This window comes from Scardinius erythrophthalmus, assembly GCF_964197995.2.
Source record: "Scardinius erythrophthalmus genome assembly, chromosome: 19".
In the NCBI taxonomy this organism is placed as follows: Eukaryota; Metazoa; Chordata; class Actinopteri; order Cypriniformes; family Leuciscidae; genus Scardinius; species Scardinius erythrophthalmus.
Window position 1 is genome coordinate 13,752,102 of NC_138239.1, and position 21,979 is coordinate 13,774,080.

The 21,979-nt window shown below is 37.1% G+C and overlaps 3 protein-coding genes across 4 annotated transcripts in view; all 3 read left to right on the forward strand.

The window, feature by feature from the left end:
* Positions 1 to 3,329, forward strand: part of traf3 (TNF receptor-associated factor 3) — a 15,649-nt gene extending 12,320 nt beyond the window's left edge. The window contains exons 8-11 of one of the 2 annotated variants that reach the window (XM_081393898.1): positions 86 to 178; positions 522 to 662; positions 1,428 to 1,611; positions 1,707 to 3,329. In XM_081393898.1, coding sequence (XP_081250024.1) covers positions 86 to 178; positions 522 to 662; positions 1,428 to 1,611; positions 1,707 to 2,278 — 990 coding nt within the window. In that variant the 3' untranslated portion in view covers positions 2,279 to 3,329. The remainder of the gene's footprint in view (positions 1 to 85; positions 179 to 521; positions 663 to 1,427; positions 1,612 to 1,706) is intronic. The other variant, XM_081393899.1, reaches the window with a different exon arrangement.
* A 758-nt stretch (positions 3,330 to 4,087) lies between these two features.
* On the forward strand, positions 4,088 to 15,936 carry ehd4 (EH-domain containing 4). Its single transcript, XM_081393900.1, has 6 exons — positions 4,088 to 4,959; positions 6,315 to 6,491; positions 8,524 to 8,621; positions 11,385 to 11,797; positions 13,381 to 13,545; positions 14,405 to 15,936. Exons 1-6 carry the CDS (start codon positions 4,730 to 4,732, stop codon positions 14,960 to 14,962), a joined length of 1,641 nt encoding a protein of 546 aa, XP_081250026.1. The 5' UTR covers positions 4,088 to 4,729; the 3' UTR covers positions 14,963 to 15,936.
* Positions 15,937 to 18,675: 2,739 nt separating this feature from the next.
* sptbn5 (spectrin, beta, non-erythrocytic 5) overlaps positions 18,676 to 21,979 on the forward strand; it is a gene marked incomplete at its 5' end in the record, with an annotated part of 30,415 nt that continues 27,111 nt past the window's right edge. The window contains 5 exon segments of the mRNA XM_081394330.1: positions 18,676 to 18,798; positions 20,556 to 20,723; positions 20,881 to 20,997; positions 21,085 to 21,242; positions 21,331 to 21,559. Coding sequence (XP_081250456.1) covers positions 18,676 to 18,798; positions 20,556 to 20,723; positions 20,881 to 20,997; positions 21,085 to 21,242; positions 21,331 to 21,559 — 795 coding nt within the window.

The following is a 21,979-nucleotide window of genomic DNA, read 5'->3' on the forward strand; positions in this document are numbered from 1 at the left end:
ATAAGTCATCATTTATATCTGAAATTGTTGTAGTTTTTTTTTCTTTGGAGTCTAGACTAATAATATGGTTGTAATTATTTTAAAGGGGCTGAATCAAGAGATGAGAGAACATGAGTCCAGTTTTGCATCTGAGCACCTGAGAATGATGACAGTCAGGAACACCACACTAGAGGCCAAGGTATAACAATCAATGCAGATTTCATCAACTTTATATTAAATTTGATATATATCAAAATTATAATTTAAAATTATATATAATTATATATTATATATATATATTTATATATATATATATATATATATATATATATATATATATATATATATATATATATATATATATATATATAATATGCACTTTTTAAAAATATTTTTAATTATATATATATATTTATAGTTACAATGTTTAACATCTCAGAAAACTTTTAATAACATCAGTTTCCGGTGTGAAAATGAATATGCTTTTTCCTGTTCATATTTCCATCATGCATGCATATACACTAATTAATCTCTCTGTGTAGGTCGAGGACATTAAGAGCGAGCTGATGGAGCGCTATAAAGTTCTGCCCAGCCTCAGCAGTCGTCTTGCGGAGGTAGAAACGCAGTATGAGGAGATGAGAGAAAAGAACAGGCAGCTGGAGCAGAAGCTAGTCAGCATGCAGGTGAGAACCGTCACCAAGTAGTGGTTTTATTTTCTTTTGAGTCATTTGGTGAAGATAAAAATAACCTACTTTGTATAAAGTGAAGCAAGTCTGCTGTGCTGTGCAATACCTCTGTCTGACACATGCTTTTATAATTCAGTGCCTTTGCTTTATAACATGTCTTCTACAGTTGGCTCAAAGTCTGAGACCACACTGAATATACAGGATTCAACATGTAATTTAAACCTGAAAATAATTAAAGTTTAGGATTTTGAACAATTAAAGAAACATTACAAATAAGAAACATTTAAGATTTCTCTGTCACTAATTACATTAGTGAATATATGACATTTATAAAAAATGTACTGTTTTTAAGATTAATAACAATAAATATTTTAGTATATTCGATTGATTTCAGAAAGATCATGTGATACTGAGAACTGCTGAAAATTCAGCTTTGCCTTCACAAGATTAAATTACATTTTAAAATTAAAATGGAAGCATTTTATTTTAAATTCTAATAACATTTCACAATATTACTACAACCCTAAACTTTTGAATGGTAGTGTATGTACAATGTAAATTGTATACAATTCATTCAATATGTATACATTGCAGTTAGGTTATTATTACTATTTTCATGTGCCAAATAAGTGCATTAAGATGTGACTTTTTTTCCAAACTTCTAATAAAAATACCTTAAAGTACCAGAAACCCGGCTATGACATTAGAACTTTTGGCGAAAACCCCCTTTTTAAACCGTTCTCTATGTGTTCATGTGTGTAGATGTTGATGAGCGCTCACTCAGAGAAACTGCTTGAGGTTGAGATGGAGCTGCGGGAGCTTCGGCCACTGCGAGCTATGAGGGATGAGGTGGAGGCTCTGAGAGGGTCTGTGGAGAGCATGCGTACAGTTGTATCTTCTCTCGACTCGGGTCGTGTTGGTTCCAGTTCTGGTTCTCACAACCTGGGTAAGAATGCCTCAATATATATCCCTCAATTTTTTATCACAATATATTGCACAACATTGATGATTTCAGTTAACACTTTTCGACACTGTCGTCAGGCTCCTTAGAGCAGCAGCTCTCACGTCACGATGACATGATGAGTGTCCATGACATCCGGCTGGCGGAGATGGACCTGAAGCTGCAGGTGCTAGAGACGGCCAGCTTCAACGGTACCCTCATTTGGAAGATCCGTGACTACAAAAGGCGGAAACAGGAAGCCGTGGCCTCCAAAACCCTCTCGCTCTACAGCCAGCCCTTCTACACGGGCTATTTCGGCTACAAGATGTGTGCCCGCGTTTATCTCAATGGGGATGGAATGGGTAAAGGCACACATCTCTCGCTCTTCTTCGTGGTCATGCGCGGGGAATATGACGCCTTGCTGCCTTGGCCATTTAAACAGAAAGTAACATTAATGCTAATGGACCAGGGGCCGGCACGGAAACACTTAGGTGATGCCTTCAAACCGGACCCCAGTAGCAGTAGCTTTCGCCGGCCCACTGGTGAAATGAACATCGCCTCAGGCTGTCCGCTCTTCGTGGCTCAGACTGTCCTGGAGAACGGAACCTACATCAAAGACGATACCATCTTCATCAAAGTGACTGTAGACACCTCTGACCTCCCGGACCCTTGAATCTTGCGTCTTCATTGGGTTCAGCTAATATCGAGTCACGCAGCCCTCCCAGCCAAGACTTCGCTTGAGAGAGGAAGAACCCAGGACAGGTTTGGATTTATAACAGTCCGAGCCGTCAGCTTGCGCTCGTGCGTTGGTGCGCTCTTCGGGAAACAACAGTGCCTTGCTGGGCCTTTAGTTACAGCCTTTAAGAGGAGGTTTGAGCAAGTGAAATCTCCCATGTCAACCACATATAAGACGAAGTGAAGAGTAATAAGTCAACTCTAATCAAGCAGGAGAATGTTAATGTCTCTGGATCTACAAGACAAGGAGAAATGGAAGCGAATGGTGTGTTGGTTGACTAACATCCAGCCCAAAGTGAAACAAAAATCTGTTTACACTCGTCAATTGTGTTAGCCTTCAGTGAGTATGAATGCGTTTGAGGCTAAAAGTCATCTCTCAAATTGGTTTTTAAGTCTGCAAGGTAACCCTTCATCTTTGGTAATCATGACAAGTTTAGTATTTGGTGGTTTTTTGGTGGTTTTGTACAATATGCAAATAAGTACTTGAGCTGACATCTGTTGTGTTGTGGTGGTGTTTTGAGAACAGTTAATATGGAGAAAGTCTTGTTGGTGAGGGCAGGGGTGGACGTGTTTCTGTGAATAGTAGATATAAAGGACCTGACTATGGAGCATTCATGAAGGACTACATTGGCACTAAACAGTGAGCCTGCAAGGGTTCCATTGTCAAAAAGCAAAACCTCAGTTTTTATGCATGTAAAACCTATTCTTACATGACTTAACCTTCCCTTCGTTTACCACTTTGACACATTATTTTTTGTAATGTTCTAATTAATAGATGCTATGCATCAGAATCTATTGTCCTTTTGTGTTTTGTATTTTATTTTTTAAAACAGTCTGAAATATTGCCTTTATGCCTCCAGCATTGCTGCCAGAGACACATACAATAATCCAGATCATTTTTCATGGTAGGGATGGTTTTTGCACAAGTATTGTTTGAATGTGTAATATATGTATAAATATATCAATATAAAATGTTGAAAAACATTCTGAATTCTGTTGTTATGGATGCGTCAAGCTGATATACAAGAGAACTGAAACTTACCTGGCTATTTTTTGTAATCAGGCAAATCTCTTGCTAGAAATGGTATCAATTTCAATGTGTTTTTCTTCTAAACTGATACTATTACATACAATTATAAGTCTTATAATTGGTCTAGTGAGTGGGTTGCAATCCTTGAGTGGAAAGCTCAAACAAAGGTTTCAATGGAGATACTGGTACTGTATTAATTATCAGAATTATTACCTGTAATACAATTTTAAATCCGTTTTTGCTGTTTCTGTAAAATGAAATGAGTACCAATAAGAAAATTACATTAGAGGTCTTAAGCAATAATTTACACCTGACTAATGACATTAAGAAATCTTGATAACCTTTGAATTAGAAATTAACCGTTTTAAAAAGTTAATAAAAAATTATTATTTACACCCATCCTAGCTGACCAATTAGGGATAACAACCGGGCAGCATAAACCACGCCCATTTTAACATGCAATCCGCGTCAAAAATATATATTTCTATTAAGGAGCAGGTGACATTTTGTGTGACATGACTCATAACAGATCATATAAATAAACCCAGGTTTTTTAAATCGTCCACATTTTAAATATCTTGGGCATTTTTTGTCACTTTCAGTGGCATTTTGCTGGTGAATTTCTGTCCCTAGTTGCCATTTAATCTCTAATAAAATAAAATTCTATGTCATTTCATTGTTTACCACTAGGTGACGTAAATGTACAAGCCTGGCTGCACTCGGGACGGGAGTACTTGGTCTGTTCAGCTAATATAGCACGGGATTTCAGTCACATTGTAACAAATTAAAAGTGCGCCAGTCCATAATCGGGATTTATTCAAAACAGATACACTGGTAATGTTTATCTGCTTTGTTATAAAATGCTTTTTTAAAGTTTTGTCAAATTATTTATTTAAATTATGTTCTGTAGCCTACTACTGCGAAATGACTGCGAGAAAGCATTTCATTTCTCGAATTTATCTTGTGGATTTTGTTTTTCCCCATGTCAGCAACTTGGTTTCAGCCCTGCTCGTTTTCACCGAAAAGAACTAGCAGTCAGCAGTGCCAGTGCCTACAGATTCACTACGCCCTAACTCAACAACCCGCCCTCAACAGCGGGAGAAACCAGTGCGTCAGTGTAGCTAATGAATATTCAAACCTAGAGTCGGGAGAAAGAACGTCACATAAAAGGATACAGGTGAGGTCACAACGACAGACACAGTCACAGCTGGACACTACTCTCTGAGGCCAGTAGACGGGCTAGTGTTACTCCTGAAACAAATAAACGCAAAAAACTGGAACCGTTTTAAATTCCTCCAGTATAAAAAAGGGAACTAAGCTTGCATAACTATAAAAGAGAGCTCTAAGAGGAACGGCAACATGTTCACTTGGGTAAATAAGGAGCAGGGTGGAAGGAACAAGGAGGGCGACATGTTTCAAACAGTGACTGAAGGACTTTTGAGTCTTTATGCTAAGAAACTGCTGCCTTTGGAGGAGACTTACCTCTTCCATGACTTCCACTCACCGGCGCTGGAGCAGGCGGACTTCCAGAGCAAGCCTATGGTCCTCCTGGTGGGACAGTATTCCACAGGGAAGACCACTTTTATAAGGTAACGCATTGCTTTGAGAGAGATTTGTTAAGAAAGTCAGCTCTTCAGCAAAACGCTTAGTTCTGCCAGTGAATGAATGAATAGTAGATAACACTATTTTAGTGTCCTGGGTGGTTACGCATCTTACACTTTACTATAGTAGGCTAATAACAGTAAACGTAACCCTATAGTAGGTGCATGTTGTTTTAATAGTTAAGTGTTACACTGTAACAAGGACAAGCGTAAAATAAGGTGTAATCGAATAGTAATGTCTTGGAAGGCAAGAATGGCTTTATAAAATTGTTAGACACAACTATATTTATTGTGACTTAGGATTTATTTATATTTAATTACTAATAGAACAGCATGTACACGTGTTAAGTTAAGTACAGTCAGCTCTTTGTGGTTGCTGCAACAGGCTGCAAACCCTGGGTGTATTACAGCTTATGCCAGCTCACAGAGTCCATTCATCTGTGAAGAGATGCAGAAGGCTGGAGAGTATGCAAACAACTCATAAAAGCATCATTATTCTTCTTATTGACTTCTTCGCTGTTGGTCAATAGCATCCAGCTTTGATGTCTGTGCTGGGTCTAATCGGATCCTGTGCTAGACAGGGAGTCTGAATAAATAAGAAAATCCAATAGCTCTGTGAGTCGTGTTGAAATCCTCTCAAACTAGAACTGGCTTATTACTAGCTCAGCCGTTCATAATCTGAAACATTAGGTCATAGTTGGAAATTATGGATGTTTAAGGCTGTTTAAGCTCCACATTCCAGTCTAAAGAGTAATGAAGTCGCTATACGAAGTATACTATAAGTTCTTGCTTGTATATGTGAGTATGAAAAGCCAATACAAATTGTGTTTGTATTATTTTTTCACCTCTCCACCTGTAAAACAGTTTTCAGTCATGCTTTTGCTAAAAGTTCTTCCATTACATTGCACACGTGCACTAAGGAGACATTTAGCCATATTTAACAATGAATGCAGTTTGATTTATAATTTATGTTCAATTTAATGACAAGCCATGTGTGTTTATTTGCTTGGAAACCTTTGACACTTTCTCATCCTCTGGCAGGATGTGGTAGGAATCTATGGTTTGGCTAGGAAGTTACAGGAAGAGTGAGACTGATTGATAGGTCTGTTTTCACATTCTAGCCATCATCCAATGGTTATGTGCCACTGTTCAGCTTTGATTTAATTGACTATCTTTATTTTATTGCATTCTGTCTCAACCTAAAGGTAGGACTGTAAATTATTCCATTCATTCACTCTCACCCAACCGTGACATTTTGTTGTCAGCATGTGCTGTCACATTGATTCTGCCGCTCCAGTCAACAAAGAAGTGGTTTGTTAATACTTAACCTCTCTCTCTTGCAGGTATCTTCTGGAGCAGGATTTTCCAGGGATGCGAATTGGCCCTGAACCAACGACAGATGGATTCATAGCTGTGATGTACAATGAGAATGAGGGGGTTGTTCCGGGAAATGCTTTGGTTGTGGACCCCAAGAAACCTTTCCGCAAGCTCAATGCGTTCGGAAACGCCTTCTTAAACAGGTAAATATCAAGTGCTCAATCACTACTTTTTAGATTTCAGTTTCAAAGTTTGCAACTGTAGTATTATTTTATATTGCTTATTAAAGGGATAGTTTATCCAAAAATGACTTAGTCTTATGGATTTGGAATGACATGAAGCTGTCATTTATGTTTGAAACACAAATGAAGATATTTCTGTCCCTCCATTGAATGTTGATTCCAATTCAATTTTGACACTTCATAAAGAGATTGTAAAAGTATTTGAATCAAGCAGTTTAATCCAAGACTTCTGCAGAGGCACAGTCACTTTATATTATGAACAGATTTAATTTAGGCTTTTATTCAACTGTACTTGCTTGACGAAGAAGCAAGCACGCTACTGTTTACCCATTTTTGGGCAAACTAACCCTGTAGAAAGATGGGGCTGAATAAATTGATAGCACCATATTCCAGTGTTCATGAGATGTTCTGTCAAGCTTAAGCCAAGAGAATGGTTGTTAGACATCATGTCATCTGGCTGGAATATCTAGAACGTGGGCACATATTCTTGCTCGCTACATTCTGTAACGAATGTCCCTCTTGCCCGGGTCGTTGCCAAAACAAGGATTTTCTATTATCTTGCTTTGGCAGTGGCATAGGATAGGAAATATGTCTGTTATGGTACAAGTGCAGTTCAAGGTTTACAGTATAATTATATTTTACAATGCATTCATGTTAAATACACATTATGTCACATTGCTTTGTAGTTTTGCATATCACTTCCATTCCATTAGGTTTACATGTTTCTCTCCACAACACATTCTGCCGCTCATTCATTTCTTCTTTTCATCCCATATTACAGGCAAATATTTTCAACAAACAAAGTGTCTCAAAAACTGTGAAAAGGCCACTTCTCCTTTTAGGTAACCAAAGTTGCATGAGCTACCACAAGTTTTAATGTTTAATTTTAGTACCTAGACAGTTAGACAAAGGATTTTTTCCCCTGTTTGCTGGATATTTATGTGGAGGGGAAATGGGTAAGTACTTCTTTGACAGTGACCACTATAGAGGTCAAAGGCACACTTGACAAAGAACATCTACTCTCCTCCAGAGGAACCTCAAAACAATGCACTTCGTTTCCTGTGGATCTCGTTGTGCGTCATGTGATGCACGTTTAGGCACAGCAGTTTCTTTCTCTCATTCTCTCTAACACATTTTATCTACTGGCTTTTTGAATAAAAATGCATGTGTCATTTTCTTGAAAAATGAAACTTATTTGAATGCCTCTTCCTCTATTTCTCAATGTCCTTCTGCTTTGCAGCTGACAGGTGATGTTTAATCACAGATGTTGCAATTTCCTCTTAGGTTTTGTTTTAAAAAAAAAGACAGATCCTCGAACTCACTTGAGACAATATTGCAATCTTAACATCACCATAATATTCCCTCAACATGGAGATATAATATGAAATAATAGTTTTAGTTACATTTAGTAAATATATTATTCATTTGTTGAATGTCTGTTTTTTTTTTCTTCTAAAAGTTGCCCCAAGGTTGTGGAATAGTTTACCACTGTCCATTAGCTCCTTCACCTCAGTCAACATGTTTAAAAGCAGTGACAGCATTGTGTTCTTGATGGATGCATGCAAGGTCTTATTTTTTTAGGTTTCATTTCTAAAAAAAAAAAATCATAAAGTTTGTCTCTGTTAATATGTGGTCATATTAGCAATATTTCAGTTAAACTCTGAGGGCAAAAAGGTCCATTGTCAATAGTGTAGCAATGTATGAATAACAGCTCACACAGAAATCACTTTCAAGCAGCTTTCTGTTAGTCAGCACAAAGAGTGTGACCAACTTGAATTATTTTGTATTTTTATACTCTGTTTATCACTGCTAGAGTATCCCATTTAAACGTGTCAGGCCTGATTCTTGTATCTTTGAAATACTTTTGAAAGAAAATGCATCTCAGCTGTTTCCCATGACTCAGATCAAATTAGTCAACTGACAAATGTAGTGATGCTACCAGCATTTCCAGTGATAACATGAGGTGATGAACTCTCTCCATCTGTCTCGATAGGTTCATCTGCTCTCAAATGCCCAACCAAGTTCTGCAGAGCATTAGCATCATTGACACACCGGGGATCTTGTCTGGCGAGAAGCAGCGCATAAGCAGAGGTCAGTGCCTGCAATACCTACTGTACAGCAGCAGGATGTTCATTCTGGTCTTTATAGTGTCTTAGAGCCAATCCATCCTGTATTGTGTTATAAACAAAGGCCGGGAGTTATGCACAGACTTGGTCACGTGGCCACACACAATGCAATAGGATACCAAATGACAAAATGTACACCGTCAAATGCACCCCATTTCTTCTCTTGACAGTTTTCTCAAGTGATCCTCCAAAGATGTTTATTAGAGAATAGCTATTTGTTTAGGTAAATCTTGGTAGAGGGAAGATAATGTCACATGACCAACACAGCATGAACTGCGCTGTTTAGCTGGCTGGATTCTTCATTCTGAAGTCCGTCTGTCTGTGGCTATTTCTCATTGAAAATAGATGCATTACAACAGACAGACTGGTTCACTCCCTAGACGACTGAATCTCGTTTTCCCAGAATAAGGAACAATCATAATGCTTTAGTCATTAATTTTCATTTTAGTCACCAGATCTGGCCTGTTTCTTTGTAAATTTCCTCTGTTGTTTCCGTCCCTGTCTCCCATTACATGACACTAGCAGATACACTGGAAACCCTGATGAGTGTGTGGCGTTATGATGTCAGCATTTTTCACTTTCTTTTTTCCTCTTTTTGCAAGCATGAATTGAGCTTGCCAAACACACTTCTGGGTTTACATCAGCATTCTGGCACCTCAGTATGTAACCAGTGTTTATGAGTTACAGGATCATTAATAAACAAAACAAGCATGCTTTGTTTTCACACAGTTTTTTATATTTTAACTAAAAAGGCAGAGCACTACTGAGAAGTGGCCAAGCAATGTTTAACAGTTGTGGGATATGTCTGTTATGCTGTATAATTTTTATCTATGAAAATGCACAACAGCAGAGGTACAGTATGGCGCAAGAGGGTCTGCAAACTGTGGATTAGGCCTGGTGCCGGAGTCGCAGAACCGCACAAATGTACGGACGCAACTTCGGCCATGAGGGATAAGACACATGGGCGTTCCACATCTGTTCTTGCTTTAGCGCCGCTCAGCTGAGGTTGCATTCCTCTTACGTTAGCATCTCTGACACATCTCACGATGCACCATCGGCCTTGTGCATCAATCATATATGATTTTTAATACGACTATGAATTTTCTACAAAATTTGAAAATAACAGAATTTTTTACTGCCAGACATTTGTGTTGTGGCTGCTTTAAATTGTGATACTTATTGCATTCTTTAGATTTTCAAATGAGGGCAACATATTTGTATTTAGCCTGCTCGTTATAGAAGTGTTTTAATTATTATGGGAAATAATGCTGGTAAGTTGACGACTTCTGGTGTGACTTATGCTGTAGAACCATATCATTTTTCTTCAATTTGAAACTGTTTATTGTTGGTCATTATGCGCTCAGTTTTAACTGTTTGTCAAAAAGTTATTAAAAATGAAAAAAATATGAAATAAATAAATAATGGTAAATTATAGGACACAATAGACATCCCCTTTATCACATTTATATACATCTTAACCTAAAATCTTGATGTTTATTAAAAAAAAGTACATTTAGGGTGAGGGAGAGCCTTTTCTTCTTCTGTACTAAGTTGCCTTACATGGAATACCATTGATGGTTCCCACACTCTTAAGAGTAAGCACTGAGCTCCTCCTTTGTAAAATCTTGGCAGAACGTTTTGTAAAAAATGTTATAGTGATGTGTAATCCATGCCATTGTTTTTGGAGCAGCGTAATTTCCTCATGACCATTGGGTGGTTGGATAAGTTGGATCTCATTGTTTAAAATGAATTGATCAACACATGCACTTGCTTATAATGAGCTACACATGAATGAAGGCTGATATGGTGTCCCTGTCTCTACGAGATTCTCATGGTCATGCCAGGTCTGTGACCTGAAAACTTATCGTTACACCCTTCTCTCGTCCTGTTTCTTCCAGCTACAGAAAGAAAGGTGTAACCATTATTTATGCATGAAGGGGAGTTTAACAAAAATATTCCAGTTGTGAATTATCAATTTCAAATGCATTTGTGTGTGTGTGTAATGTTTGCATAATTCAGTTCAGTTCAGTTCAATTCACATTTATTTGTACAGCGCTTTTCACAATACATATTGTTTCAAAGCAGCTTTACAGAAAATGCATGTGTCTACATTACAATTAAGAATGATCTGTTTATCAGAGGTGACATGAGTGTTTTAAATATGAATTTTGGTCTTAGATATTTTAGAAGGTTTATTTGTTATATATTATATTATTTTTATTTGATTATTATGCAATTTTTTTCTTAATATATATTATGTCTGGATTTCCCAAACTGGGGTTTGTGAGTTGATGAAAAGTGAATAATTAATTAAATCATAAAAATATAAATTAAAATGAATAAATATATATTTAAAAAATGAAAACAATGAAATGAAAATTTGACACTAAAATATGAAGTGTTTTACTTGTTTACCTGCTTGTCATGTGACCATTAACCAATATCAGAGAACTATGAACATGTGAATGTGCTGTTAAATTATTTAGATATTAGCTTAAAATCTCAAGGGGGTTCTTCAAGTTAATATTTTAGGTCAAAGGGATCGGCTGAAAAAAGTTTAGTAATTCCTTTGTTATACCATATGTTTTAGTATTATGTTATTTTATATTATTGTTTTACTACTGTATTTGTGCGTCACTATGGTGTGTAATTAATGTGTACCTGTGTACTAATGAAGTATACAGTATTTCAATTCTTATTCTGTTCCATTGCTATTTTTCCACTACAGGCTACGATTTCTCTGAGGTTCTGCGCTGGTTTGGAGAGCGAGTGGACCGTATCATTCTTCTCTTTGACGCCCATAAGCTGGACATATCTGATGAGTTTTCTGAAGCGATCAAAGCTTTCCGTGGGCAGGATGACAAAATCCGTGTGGTATTGAACAAGGCCGACCAAGTGGACACTCAGCAGCTGATGCGTGTTTATGGTGCACTGATGTGGTCGCTGGGGAAGGTGATCAATACTCCAGAGGTGGTGAGGGTCTATCTCGGCTCCTTTTGGGCCAAACCTCTCCAAAATGCAGAAAATCGACGTCTGTTTGAAGCTGAAACACAAGATCTCTTCAGAGACATCCAGGGTTTGCCTCGCAACGCTGCCCTGCGTAAGCTGAATGACCTCATCAAAAGAGCTCGTCTTGCTAAGGTAGGTTGTCTAAGTAGTATGTAGTAGTCGCAGCTTAGAGGTCTACACAGAAATGCATTTTGACATTTTTAAAATTGGTTAGCGCCATTTTTATTATTGTCTCATCAGAGTATTAGTACTGTCTGCTTAATATATGCTAACACTTTATTGTGATGGTCCCCCAACAGACGTTCTACAGACTATAAGTAAATACATATTGTGATTGATATAAAATAAAAGGTGCTTTAAAAAGTCCTTGAATCTGGTGTTCATCAAAGAATTGGAACCCTAAAATTGACATTATATATTATTTTGACTTATTTTATATTAATCAGAATGAGCTTTATTGCCAAGTATGTTTACACACATAAGGAATTTGTCTTGTGACAGGAGCTTCCAGTGCAGAAGAAAAGTATAGGCATAGTGCCGACATACATATATTTAGTGTTAATGTATTTAAACCTTGCTGCTTGTAAAACCCACGCTGAAACTTTCCTGCATCGCTGCTCATTGTCTGTTATTTTGTCTTGCGTTTGACCTTAGTTCAACCACTATTGTTTTTGGCTGACTGCACTGTTCGAACTTACACATCGTGCCACATGAGCCCCAATCAACACAACCTGGTTGCGTCGTGCACTTAAATCTGGACGGTATAAACAATTCACTCATGGAACCATGACAGAAAGTGTGTCTTATCTCTTCCGCAATATTTTCCAAACACATTCAGCAAACAGGAATCCTGTAGCCCTGTGCATGCCTTCCTGTAATGGTAAAGCCATGTGAGGCAGTTAAATGCCTTCTCCATCTCCTGGAAAAGCCCAGAAAAGTCCCTTTCCGTGGTACAAAGGAATGTGTGTAATGTGCTCAAAGAGAGCACAGCCCTTATTTTTCCTAACCTCTCCACCCCACTAAGTCTTGCCACTCGTCATGTTTACGCCTTTCCTGTCCTCCTCGAGCCGCCAATCATCCTTAAGAGGAATAAACATAGCATAAAAGGAAAAAGCCCAACCTTAATTTAGATCTCTTGTGGTGTACTTCCTCTATATTGAGGAAAAAGTTTGTATAAACATAGATGCTTTTGAATGTTCCTTTGGCAAGGGCACTTCCAAGGTGTAAACACAGAGATGGTGTTTGATTATGCAACCATCCTAGAGTAACAGGAGGATGTCATGTGAGAAAAATTGTCTATAGTAAGTTAAACCATAAGACTTCCCCCAAACCCCATCACTGATATTAATCCTCTGCTTTTTAACGAAACTTCAATCTTTGTGATTGCATTTCGACTCTTAGATTACTTTCATAAGGATGTAACATTTATTTATTTATTTATGTCATTAATTAAGTTTTGCTTTAAATAGTTTGACTATAGTTTGCAAAAATGCATCTTACTTGTAGTGATTAAATATTAGGTCAGTGTAATTTATTATAATAGAATGAGAAATTCTATTATTTCTTATTTTATTATAATTCAGCTTAGGGGGCCCGTTAATTTATTTTTTTTCATATGGGCCCAGGGCTGACTTGCTACACACCATTGTTCACACCATACCTCTTTATGAACTTACTGACTATAATCTGCTGTGTGTCTGCTGTGGGTTTTATAGGTGCATGCTTATATCATCAGCTACTTAAAGAAAGAAATGCCCTCCTTGTTTGGGAAAGAGAAGAAAAAGGAGGAGCTGATTGCCCACCTGCCTGAGATCTATCAGATACTGCAGAGGGAGCACCACATCTCACCTGGAGATTTCCCTAATGTCATTAAAATGCAGGTAAGACCTGGCCTGTGTCCATGGAACATGGGTAAATATTAGATGTTATATTCTACATATGTTTACAAAGTAAACAAAACTAACCAGTATGTGAGCTAACCAGCATTTTTACCTGTTCTTGCATGCATGCAATTTCCACCAACTGCTGGTTATTAAATTATGTTAATTAGTGCAGATGTATGATGGATTCCTGGCTGTAGATCTAAGGAAGGTTTGTTTTGTTCAGTGTTTTAGCACAATGCTTGAGTCCCAGGGGGGGCTGTTTGAGTCCCAGCCCTGCTATTGCCTGTAGAGCAGGAACAGTCCGTACTTGCACTTTCTTCAGGTCTTGCCTGAAGATGTTTAGCCAGCATGAATCTCAGTAGACACTAGCCCCACATGAGAAATTGCATTGAAATATATGTGAAAATAAGATGCCAGTCAAGCACTGTAATGCATCTCACATTCGGTCTTACACACCCCAGGGATGCATAATTTTATTTAAAATGAAAAGACAGCAGTCATTAACTATAATAACATTCGCTGATTATTGACTAACACATGTACTAACAATAAACTTTCCAACCAGACAGCTTCCAGGCACCACTTGAAAGGCCACGCTCTAAATAGAGCCCCAACTGGCGACATTGATTCACTCCAGAATTAGACATCATATCACTGAACTAAGCACTTCAGGACTTGGATGCATAATTTTGTTGGCCTTACTTTATAAATCTGTGTCTCTGTCATGATCTTTAAACACACATTATTAAATGAATAATGAAACCAATATATTCCTATAACCCAGTGTGTTATCTGTTAATGCTATATTAATTTGACATTAAATGTCTCCCTCTGTCACTCACATCTACTAATGTAGGAGCAACTGCAACACTACGACTTCAGCAAGTTCCCCTCTTTGAAACTGAAGTTGATTGAGTCTGTGGACAGAATGTTGTCCACCAAGATCTCAAGCCTGATGAACATGATCCGAGAGGAAGAAAGCAAACAGCCGTCTCAGATGGTAATGGGTGGAGCCTTTGAAGACTCGTCCGACGGGCCTTTTGGCCACGGCTACGGTGAGGGTATCAGTGCAGGGGCTGATACTGAGGACTGGATCGTAAGTCGCGACAAACATCGCTACGATGAAATCTTCTACACATTGATGCCTGTCAATGGGAAGGTAACTGGCATCAATGCCAAGAAGGAGATGATGAGTTCTCGCCTGCCCAACACCGTACTGGGAAAGATCTGGAAGTTGGCAGACTGTGATAAGGACGGGATGCTGGATGATGAAGAATTTGCTCTCGCTCAGCACCTTATTAGGGTCAAACTTGAGGGATTTGAGCTCCCTGCAGAGCTACCAAATCATCTAGTGCCTCCGTCTCACAGGAAGGACCCCACCGCAGACATCTTGTATAACCATCAGGAGGATTGAGCACCTTCATATATGTATTTTCATCAGCCAGCTGCTAGCACAAAATGGCCTTAAAAACTTAATTGAAAGGGATGAAGTTTTATTTTTTAAGCCATCTTTTGTATTCAACAATGCTGTTGATGGTCAAAATTAGACAGACTTCTGTGACTTTCATATGCCTAAGATTGGGTAATTTGGAATGCAATTTCTTTAACTCAGAGTTAAAGAACAAATATATTAATATTTTTAAAAGACACGGCATACAAATTTAAATTACAGCCCTCAGAATTATATGGTTACCTCTAAATTTGATGTTATTTCACCATGTACTTGCAGATTGGGAAAATAGATGGCAGTGTGGTTGTAGAACATTTTATACAGTGCTTTCAAGATGTTATATTACATTTCATTTGAAATAAACATGTTAGTTGTAAATTGTGCATAACAGCAGCCAAAAATAATCTTCCTACATGACCAACTGTCACAGAGGCACTGACAGAAGTGTCCATTCATCTCACTCATTCTGACACAGTGTGAATATCCACAGATGTTACCTAGCTATTCAATTAATTTTGCAGCTCAATATAGTTTTACAGTTTCTTTTTTACATCAACCTTTTCCTTGAATGCACACTTTTTTATGAACTTGAAAATGATCCTGAAATAGACTGTGGAGGAATTGAAACAGTATTCAGTCTTTCATGATGCAATTAAAATTAGGCTCATTATTAATATTTTAGATGTAACTTTTTAATAGAAAATTACTACATACACTCTTTTCTCATGCTGGGATGTTAGATATTTTGATTTATAGAATTACATGACATATGTAATAAATAAATAATACATTTACACATTAATAACAGCATTATACTGAACAGCACTGAGTTTTGCCAAAGTTTTTTGTCTATAATATTTGTCTGACACTGACTAGTTAGTGAAGAATTATAATAGTTTATAGCAGCAAGTATTTAAAGAAACTAAACAACTACATTTAAAAAATAATTCTCATAAACTATTCTACAATTTCAGTTTTTTTTGAGAGATTGGCATTCAAGCTGCCAAGTCTATTTATGCCTTATATATATATATATATATATATATATATATATATATATATATATATATATATATATATATATATATATATAAAATATTAACAATGTATACAATGACAGAGAAAACTTCAATTTAAATAGAGTTTATATTTCTGAGGTGCAAAAGAATTTCTGTTGTATAATGAAATCAGTTTTCATCATGAAAACTCCACTATGCTGTATATATATTAATACTGACGAAAGTAAATGTGTATGTTAAACACTGTTACAATAATTATATGTACATTTTAATTAATATACGTAGACGGTTTCTGTCAGCTCAGATGTGGATTACATGAACCAGACTATGTAATTATTTGACATGAGTTCAACTCTTGTGGCTTGAGAACATGAAAGATCATGTTTAAAATTAAGATTACTGTAAAAAGTGATTACAGAAATTCTTTTCATGTTTTTGGGACAATTAAGTACATTTATATAGGTGTTTAATGGTGTTGCCTATACTTTAATGAGCCTTTGGCATATATATAACCTCCATCCATCTGTTAATGTGTAATTGATTGTAAAAAAAAAAAAAAAAAAAGGATTTTATATTATTCACCCTTTTAAAAAAGGGAATGTAATAAATGTTTCTATTTCAAATTAAAATGGTTTCACTTTATTTTGTAATTTTAAATCTGGAATGTATACTAAATCTTTTTTGAAAAGTAATCTCATCTGTTTCAACCCTGAATCAATTAGAATAGCATTGGCATGACTGTTCCTGGATTGGCATGTAGAGAGGTGTGTGCTGCTGAATTGCATGAAATAGTGAATATGACTGCAACCTTTACCCCCAAAGTAGCACATTGCTAGGTGAGTGAGAATTACCCTCCCTTTCAGTTCATTACAACAGCATCAAAGTTCAGTTCAGTTCCTCAATACTGATCAGATCGGATTACTCTCAAATCATCCATTTTTGCCATGATGAATATCTAATTATCTTTGTTTAAAACAAACCTTGAGAAGGGTAAGTGAATTCAGTTTATTGTATGCTGTGCATCATAAGCTAACTGACAAAATATGTAGCAATTTTTAGCATGTTTTTTATTAGTTGTGGGATATACAAATGACAACATGGCTATCATGAATCTACCTTTTTTTATTTTGAATTGCAAAAAATATGTAATACTACAGTATAATTGCAGATATATATTTTAAACTATATTAAACAAATGTCAAAATGTAATTGTAAATGTGGATATAAAATAATATAGTTTTCTATATTGGTATAATAGCACTGATAACAGTATTAAGATACTACTAAGATGATGCTATACAGCAGTGGTTCCCAACCTTTTTTTGTCTGAGACCCCCTTTTTCCCAAGAAAATATTTTAGGGCCCCCCTTCACATTTAATGATATTATATCGCTGTTGTAAGCTTGCAGCAAGGATGACAAAATATGTTGTTTTTAAGCAAACGATATGTTTACTATAACCAGATATGTTTATGCACAAATAATAGCCTATGATATTGAAAATACAATAACAAAAACATCTGTAGGCCCTTTGTAATTTAAAAACGTAAGCCTAGGAGTAGCCTATAAATTGGCCCTATTTGAAATGCAATAACAAAAAAATTCACACTGGTGTGTAGGTAAAAAAAAAAGAAAAGAATATAGGCTATTACTAAATGACTGCTGTCTGGGGCCTCAGTACTTGCATGTTATTTGTGAGGCTTTATCAATGTGAGGCTTTATTTTTGACGCTTTTGGCGCTATAGCGAGCAATAATAAACTTGCGTTTATTAACAGAATAATGCGTCTTTAAAACATTAACATTGTAGCCGGAACTACTTCTCTCTCTGTGTACGTCTATGACGAGTCACGCAGGTACTGGGCTACTCCGCAGCGTCAGCGATCCGATCTAGTGTAAAATAGTCCCAATGTAAACACTTATTATAGGTGTACCATAGTTGTTCAGGATAAGACAAAAACACGGATTGGAAAATGGATTCATGATGAACTCGCTCATTATATACATTTTGTAAATTTTGAACAGAAAAAAGTTAAGGACTTTTATTTAATGCTGCTCATTGCTCAAAACTTTTCAAAATATGACGCGACCCCCCAAAGAGCTCGCTGAGGCCCCCTTGTGGGCCGCGACCCCCCTGTTGGGAACCACTGCTATACAGTATACCATCTGAAAAAAAGAAATGTTCGCCAGTTTACTAAGTATATGTAATCCTTGATGACCATATATATTCAAAGTATTTATATGATGACCAATACAGTGATATGACCTGATTTGGAAATGCTAGGTATTTTTATGATGCTTTAAAATGTGTCTGTAAAGTACATACATAATTATACTGTCAGCAAGAGATATACGATTGCCCTGATACATTCACTTCTGCATTAATACACAAAGTATATATATATATATACATAAGTGCTGAATATGACCCAAGATATATATAATATATCTTCCCAAAAGATCTAAAAAAAATCCCTAATGCAAAGGCCTCACCAGTCATGTGTATGGCTTAATGTTTAAGCCCATCTTGGGCAGCTATTTATTGTAACTGAACAAGCTCTGGTGCAGGACATGAGGTGAAGCAGAAATGTGAGATTTTTGTGTCTTTGAAACATTTACATGCATTTTTCAATTGTTATCAGGGACTGACACAGTCAAGAGATGTCTAAACAAGGAGATGGAGAGGAGTCTGATGGCCGATTCCGAGAGCTTCAGGAGCAGCGGATGACAGTGCAGAAGAAGACCTACACAAAATGGATGAACAGTGTCTTTTCAAAGAATGGGGTATGAACAGGTCCTCCCAACACCTTCCTGAACCTCAGTGCTAGATCAGGCAACAAGATCGACAGCCAGTGACACAACAAAGCACCAACACTCAGACTGAAGCTTACATTTTCAATGGTTCACACTCTTCTAATAGTAATCATCTAGCTACAGTATGGCTAGTTAGCTATCTATAAATGTATAATTAATCAACCCTAGTTTAATCAAATATCTGTTGATGATTCAGCAATATCTTTACACAAACATTCGTGATTCACGACTAGATATTGCGATAATTCTGGTGATATCTAGTGTAATATAATGTTAGTATTCCTGACTCCAGTCCTGTGACTTACTGTAGTTTATGATGTAATGTGCTCACTCCAGCATGATTACCTCTAGATGTGAACCCTTGAACCCAGTTAAGGTCATAATTATTTTAATCATTGTTCACTGCATTACCATCTATATACTTCATGTTCTTGTCTCATGGTAAGTGGATAGTATTTAAACAAGTCAGACCACTGTTTTTTCATAAATACACAGATCTCAGATTGAGTTTAATAACAATAATGAAAGCAAGTGGCAGGTACGCATAAATGAAAACTCAGTTAATTGTTATACATTGTTACACAAACCTTTTTGTGACAGATCAGCACAGGGGAGGGAAAAGCACAGATAATTCACCTTGTAATGCAGTCTTACATCAACACCACCAATATTAGATTGAGGAAGGATTCGGAAATAGTACCACCTTGACTGTAATCACATGTTTTTTTATACCAGATATTTCCACTGGATGTCTCCCTTTGAGTGTTATCTTTAAAAGTGGTTACATATTACCTCCGTTCATACTTGTTGCCATTGTTATGTGAACCAACTTAACTTGCATAATAAACAGCAGGAAGATGTAAAAAGACAAGTGGTGCTACAACGACACACAAATATATTAATAGCTTATACAGGCAGCTGTCTGAAAGAATGACATGTTTTAAACGTTTCCCTTTCCTTTTCCCCTTCCTCATTTACTCCTGTGTATTGTTCTGTATCAAACGACACTGTTCATAACATGTTTATTATTAAAGGTCATGCAGATTATTAAAAATAGCCAAATATTACTTACAGAGAAAATATACTCCACCCAAACACACAGCATTTATTTTACCAGTCGACAGTCAGTTAAATGTAAGTTAGCAGTTAGCTGATATCATCGCTCTTGCTTGTAAAAGCAATTATGAAAGTTGCAACAACAACAAAAAAATATGTAAAAATTGCAAGCAGATTTTCTTTATATATTTATCATTGTTCTTGAGTGATGAACTACATCTCTGAGGACCTACCAGAGGAGCAGGGTGTGCTCTAAGCTCCCTCAGTTCATTCCCTGGGTAAACTGAGCCTATTGGAGGCAGTAAGCAGATCTGTTCAGAGACATCAGATTCCCACAACACATGGATTAGGGAGTGGTTGCAAGGCTCTTGCTTGAAAGCTGAGAGCAGGACGGTTTTACTGAGAGGAGTTTGAGTGAGTCAAGTCATAGTGGAATACAGTGGCAATTAGCCAAGCACAAAGTTAAGACAAAGCCAGCAGCTAATTTCATTTCAAAACTTGTTTAAAACTGCCTATGATGCATAAATAAAAATGCAATTATCGGATTAAAGGATTTCACCGTCATTGTCTGCAACCTTACTTGTTTACATTTATTGTCTTTCCACTTAATGATTATTTGGGTGTGGTGGAAAATGTGTGTAATTCTCTTTTAATGTGCATGCACTTTAAAGGAAAAGGTTGACTTGACTGATGTATTTACTGAGCTAAGAACTGGTGTGCATCTCGTGCGACTTTTGGAGCTCATCTCTGGGGAGAAACTGCCCACTCCCAGTCGACGCACCCTAAGAGTTCACTGTCTGGAAAACAACAGCATTGCCATTGCCTTCCTTAAAACCAAGGTACACTGAAAGTAAAGAAGTTCAATACAAATATAAATCTATTAAAACACACTGTATTCACAAAGTAACCTTGAAAGTAAACTGTGGATAAACACCTATAAGAGATGTACTTTATAATCGTAGGTTATCCTTTTTCTCTCTTCTCATCTTCCTATAGATCCGCGTAGATTTGATTGGTCCAGAAAATGTTGTGGATGGAGACAGAACCCTGATCCTGGGGCTAATTTGGATCATCATTCTCCGCTTCCAGATTGGAGCCATCAATATTGTTGAGGTAAGGCCTTTAGAGTGGCCCCTGTAGAGACTCTTAATAGCAAAAGGTGTGTTTGTCACTCTGTTTTACATTCTGTTTTGGTTTCAGGCTGGTGGTGATGCCAGTGCTGCACGACGCTCAGCCAAAGACGCTCTATTGATCTGGTGTCAGCGTAAGACCGCCGGTTACCCCAATGTCAATGTGCAAGACTTCTCAAGCAGCTGGAGAGATGGACTGGCGTTCAATGCTCTGATTCACGCCCATCGGTAGTATTCAGAGTGGATAGCAGTTTCAGTATTTCATGTTCCCTTTCCACAAACTCAGTATCATGATTTAATGATAACATTGTTCCAGGCCTGATCTTTTTGATTACAACCGACTACGCCAGGATGATCCGAAGAGGAGCCTCACCCATGCTTTCACTCTGGCAGAGGACGAGTTTGGCATAATGCAGCTCCTGGATGTTGAAGATGTCATGGTTCCCCATCCCGATGAGAAGTCTATCATGACTTATGTATCTCTGTACTACCACTACTTCTCCAAAATGAAGCAAGGCCAAACAATCCAGAAGAGGATTGCTAAGGTTAGTTAGCAAACACATGTAGTTCAAAGAAATGTAAAATGCTATGACAAGCATCACTATCACTATTGCTCATACTTTGGTACTTAGTCACGACGCAACGGAAGTAGCGAGTAGTGCATGTTTTGATGTGCATTAGAGTGAAATGGGTTATCGAGAAGACAAAAATGTAGAACAGGGACTTGGTTCTTGTTGATTGGATGGAGGTAGATCTGAATGTGAGCTTGCAGTCCATTGTAAGAAAGGGACAGGTTTGTGTGAACAAAATGATTGGAGAAGTTCACCACATGTCATCAGAGAGCTGTCTGTCACTACACCGTTGTGTATAATAAAATCAATAACATACAATTAGAAAATGCATTTAGAAAATAGATATGGAATTTACAATTCTTCCAATTCGCCTTATCACAAACAATGTCGAAT

Bases quoted from the DNA above. Each gene is read 5' to 3' on its own strand.
- ehd4 (XM_081393900.1), top strand. From the start codon at position 4,730: ATGTTCACTTGGGTAAATAAGGAGCAGGGTGGAAGGAACAAGGAGGGC. The intron at 4,960-6,314 runs GTAACGCATTGC...TCTCTCTTGCAG, and splicing joins GGGAAGACCACTTTTATAAG to GTATCTTCTGGAGCAGGATT. The intron at 8,622-11,384 runs GTCAGTGCCTGC...TTTCCACTACAG, and splicing joins GAAGCAGCGCATAAGCAGAG to GCTACGATTTCTCTGAGGTT.